Here is a 4426-nt window from a genome sequence, read left to right as displayed (position 1 = left end):
ATACCCATACACCAACATATACTGGGTGGGAACCATGGGTTCACCTATTAGCCACACCCAGTGCCTCTGAAGTTGAGCCATCATATATGGGATATTGCTAAGGATAAAGGCATCATGCACAGAGCCAGGATACTTTGCATTGACATGGGAGATGTACTGGTCCACCAGGCACACTATCTGAACTTTCATCGAATGAAAGCTCTTTCGATTTCTGAACACCTGTTCATTTTTCCGGGGGGGACAAAGGCAATATGTGTACCATCAATTGCCCCAATAATGTTGGGGATATGTCCCATTGCATAGAAGTCAGCTTTCACTGTGGCCAAATCCTCCACCTGGGGGAAAACAATGTAGCTGCACATGTGTTTCATCAGGGAGACAACACTCTTGTTAACACTATTGAGAACATTGGCTGCGACATTCCTGCTGCCAAGCCCACTGTCACTTGGAAAGAACCATTTGTCAAGAAATGGAGCACAGATAGCACTTGCACAAGAGGGGGGATCCCAGTGGGGTGAGGGATAGCTGAGATCAGGTCTGGCTCCAATTGGGCACACAGCTCTTGGATTGTGGCCCTGTCAAGTCTGTGGGTGAGGCTAATGTGCCTGTCCTCCATTGTTGCCAAGGCCACCAGGGGCATGTACACGGGGGTTGTCTCCTCCTATTCATCCGCAGTGGTAGGTATCTAAGGAACACAGGAGTGAGTAGGCTGTCACAATTTGAAAATGGAACTACCACCTCAGTGTACATAGTGCATTTATGTGATGGGACAGTGGGAATGCCGAGGTATGTGGAAATCTAGGCAGTGACACAGTTAAGGTTGATACGATCATTGTCCACCATCATGAAATGGCGACCGCCTGTCCTGTATGTAGGGACAGGTGGAAGTGAGGTGACTCAGCCGATGCTGGGTGTCATGGTGGAAGGCGGTCTTGCACCACTGTGCAATTCCACATTGGATAATATGGGGCTCTATGGAGTACAGTGGCCAATGGGGATCAGCGCCCGCGGTGATGGTGTACACCGCTGCTAACGTGACCTCCATTTTCTAGCAGATTCCTCACTTGTTTCCTGACCTTCAACAGGAGAACACCTACACTGCGTGTGCTGCTGTGACCTATGTCTGTAACCTACCATGGCCCGTGTGATCGGGGAAAGGGCCCCTGCCTTCACTGCGGAGGAGTTGGAGCGATTGGTGGATGGGGTCCTACCCCAGTACAGACTGCTGTATGGGCCTCCAGACCAACAGTTGAGTACACCTTGGGAACGATGCATGTGTGAAGGACACATGGAGATGTGTGTGCAAGCATGGTGTCATCGGGGGGATGTCTTGTGGTGGTGTACATGGTGTGCGCCAGACGATGTGAGTGCCAATGGTGATGGAAACGGGATTGGTGGGCCATATTTGTGACAGGCTGGATTGTATGTGTTATGGTGTTCTCCTGTCTGACTTACCTCTGCAGGTCAGCGCCCATCAAAAGAAGGGATTATGGGGTGCCATTGCCAAGGATGTGCAGACCCTGGATGTCTATGGCAGGCAGAGCACCCACTGTCCGAAATGGTGGGAGGACCCGAGACGCTGGGCACAGAAGACCGCGGAGGCCCAGCTGGGGATGGCCTCCCATCAGGAAAGGGTGCCCATTGGAACCTGACCCCACTGATGGCACGCATACTGGCAGTCGCCTACCCAGAGCTGGATGGACGCTTGAGGGCATCACAGCAGCCACAAGGGGGTGAGTACAGTGGGCATTACAATTACAATTGTTAGGTGGTGTGGGATCTGGGTGTCTGTTGTGAGTTAGTGGGTGCCCCTTAATGCCACATCAGACATTGCACTGGGCTCCAGCTCAAGGGTAATGGGTGTATGGCAAATGCAGGTAACCTAGCTTGTTAGCATCCCATGCCAGTCATGGCTTTTTGGGTCCCAAGAGGGGTGTAGCTGGCGGTGTTTGACCATCATCTTGCCGTGGCATCTAGCCAAATCAATGGCTGTGCAATGTATAGTGCTCAATCCTGATCCCTGTGTGTGACGGTGCAGTGTATGCCAAATGTGGTCTTGGTGCAGTAATTGACCCTGTGTTTCCTTTCTCTCTCTCCCCACTTTTTTTTCCGTCATCATGTCCATGTGTGCATTAGCATCATTTGGCGGAGGAGCAGGGGCACCGGCGACAGAGGGAGCTGCATCCCACAGGAGGCAGAGTCCACAGATGCCGAGGGAACCAGTTGGGCGGAGGGCAAGGGGAGCACCATGGCGGAGACAGGGGGTGACAACACAGACTCAAATACCACCTCTGATGGAAGCTCCCTGGTGGTGGTGGACACCTCTGTGCCCACCCCAACTACAAGTACAGCCACCACCCCCGTACCAGCACCGCACTCCCAGCAGCCCCCCAGGGTGCCCCCTCACCCAGGAGGGTGGGCATCTCCTTCGTCCAGGTACCTCAGGCCCTGCCCCAGTCAGCCCTGCTGCCCTAGTGAGGAGGCTATTGACCTCCTGAGATCCATCCCTGTAGGACAGTCAACCATTGTGAATGCCATCCGGGGCCTGGCATCCCAGATGCAACACTGCAATGCATTCCTGGAGGGCATCCACAGTGGATTGGTGTCCCAACGGAGATAATTTCAGGCTCTGGCCTCCTCTCTGATGCCAGCCATTGTCCCTGTTCCTACTGTCCCCCCTCCAACTACCACTTCCCAGTCCCAGTCTTCTCAACCCCAAACCATCCCATGAACACATACAGACGAACATGCACACAAGATGACACACATGAGTGGCACAGTTAAACACAGGCACCGCACTTCATCCCACAAGTACTCACGCAAACACCAGACACAGCCACATCCACTGCCTCCACTGTCTTCCCCTCCTCCTCCTCCTCCACCTCCTTCAGAGTCATGTCCACACTCACACCTGCATGCACTGCATCATCATCCAGCACCAGCATCCCCACACCAAGCAGCATACACACCTTACTAGCACACACCCCCACTACATCCATCCACGCGTGCCCTGTGTCCTCTCCCACCCTGTCTGTCCCCCCACCTAAAGGACACAACCGCAAGCACTCAGACACCCAACAGCAATCCACCTCACATCAGCACACTGCCCATGCACCTGTACCCATGTCCAGCAGACAAACACCTCCAACAACCAATCCTTCAACTTCCATTTCGATCCCTCCTCCCTCATCCTCCCAACATCCCTAAGAAGCTTTTTCTTGCCCAACTTGACCTCTTCCCTCCCTCTCCCCAGTCCTGCCTATAAGAGCAGGGTCCCAATGACCCAGCCCAGCACCTCGCCAAACAGTCCACGTGGACAGAGGAGGGACCTCCTAGTCGTGGCGGCAAGACAGTGAAGGATCCCACTCCACAAGCCAGGAAGGGTAAGGATCTCACACCTTCTGCCATGAAGGTGAAGGAGCCCTTAACTCCTGCCATAAAGGGGAAGGAGTCTGCTCCTCCTGCTATGAAGGGTAAGAACCCCTCAACTCCTGCCACGAAGGGTAAGGAGCCTGAAACTTCTGACATGAAGAGGAAGAAGCCCTCAACCCCTGCCAGGAAGAGTAAGGATCCTGCACCTCCTGCCATGAAGGGGAAGAAGCTCTTGACTCCAGCAGAGGCTGTCAGGGTGACACCACCACCAGTGGTAACAGAGCCCTCACTGTCAGCTGAGGCAGTGCAGCCCACTCCTCCTGCAGAGGCTGCCCAGGAGGCACCTTCACCTGCTGAGACAGTGCAGCCCTCACCACCAGCAGAGGCTTCCCAGGAGGCACCTTCACCTGCTGCCGCAGTGCAGCACTCACTTCCAGCAGAGGCTGTCAGGGTGACACCACCACCAATGGTCACAGAGCACTCCCTGCCAGCTGAGGCTGCCCAGGGGCCACCTTCAACTGCTGAGGCAGTGCAGCCCTCACCTCCAGATGAGACAGTGCAGCCCTCACCACCAGCAGAGGGCATTTAGACCACCCTCCAGGGACTGCTGTACAAGGGGCTCCTTCCAGAAGCAGTGGGCAAGTTCCCCACTCGAGAGACTCTGACCTTGCACTCCCCAGCAGTGAGAAATTGGCATGGAGCCCCCTCCAGAAGCAGTGGGTATGTTCCCCACCTGAGAGACAGTGGCCTTGCACTCCCCAGCAGTGAGTAATGGGCATGGAGCCCCCTCCAGAAGCAGTAGGCATGTTCCCCACCTGAGAGACCATGACATTGCACTCCCCAGCAGTGAGAAATGGGCATGAGCCCCCTCCAGAACCAGTGGGCATGTTCCTGTATTCAGCTGAGGTACCCCTTAACCCCCATCTCCCTGAGGTGCCTGCCCACTTGCAAACTGATGCCCCTGCAGAGTTCTATCCGGATGAAGTCAGTAGTCGGGTTGGGCCTTGGACTGTGCCCTGTGGCCATGTGGGCCCTTAGTACTTTGAACTGGGCA

The 4426-nt window shown here is 54.9% G+C and overlaps 1 protein-coding gene across 1 annotated transcript; it reads left to right on the top strand.

Annotated features, from left to right (window-relative positions):
* The first annotated feature begins 3406 nt into the window (after positions 1-3406).
* Positions 3407-3961, top strand: LOC138255372 (skin secretory protein xP2-like). The gene has a single exon (XM_069205835.1). The coding sequence runs from the start codon at positions 3407-3409 to the stop codon at positions 3959-3961; it is 555 nt and encodes a 184-aa protein (XP_069061936.1).
* The last annotated feature ends 465 nt before the right edge of the window (positions 3962-4426 follow it).

The sequence above is a fragment of the Pleurodeles waltl genome, chromosome 1_2, assembly GCF_031143425.1.
Source record: "Pleurodeles waltl isolate 20211129_DDA chromosome 1_2, aPleWal1.hap1.20221129, whole genome shotgun sequence".
Lineage (NCBI taxonomy): Eukaryota > Metazoa > Chordata > Amphibia > Caudata > Salamandridae > Pleurodeles > Pleurodeles waltl.
This window is presented reverse-complemented; position numbering and strand designations above follow the sequence as displayed.

What these genes read in the sequence shown, in the direction of transcription:
- LOC138255372 (XM_069205835.1), top strand. Translation starts at nt 3,407, where the DNA reads ATGAAGGTGAAGGAGCCCTTAACTCCTGCCATAAAGGGGAAGGAGTCT.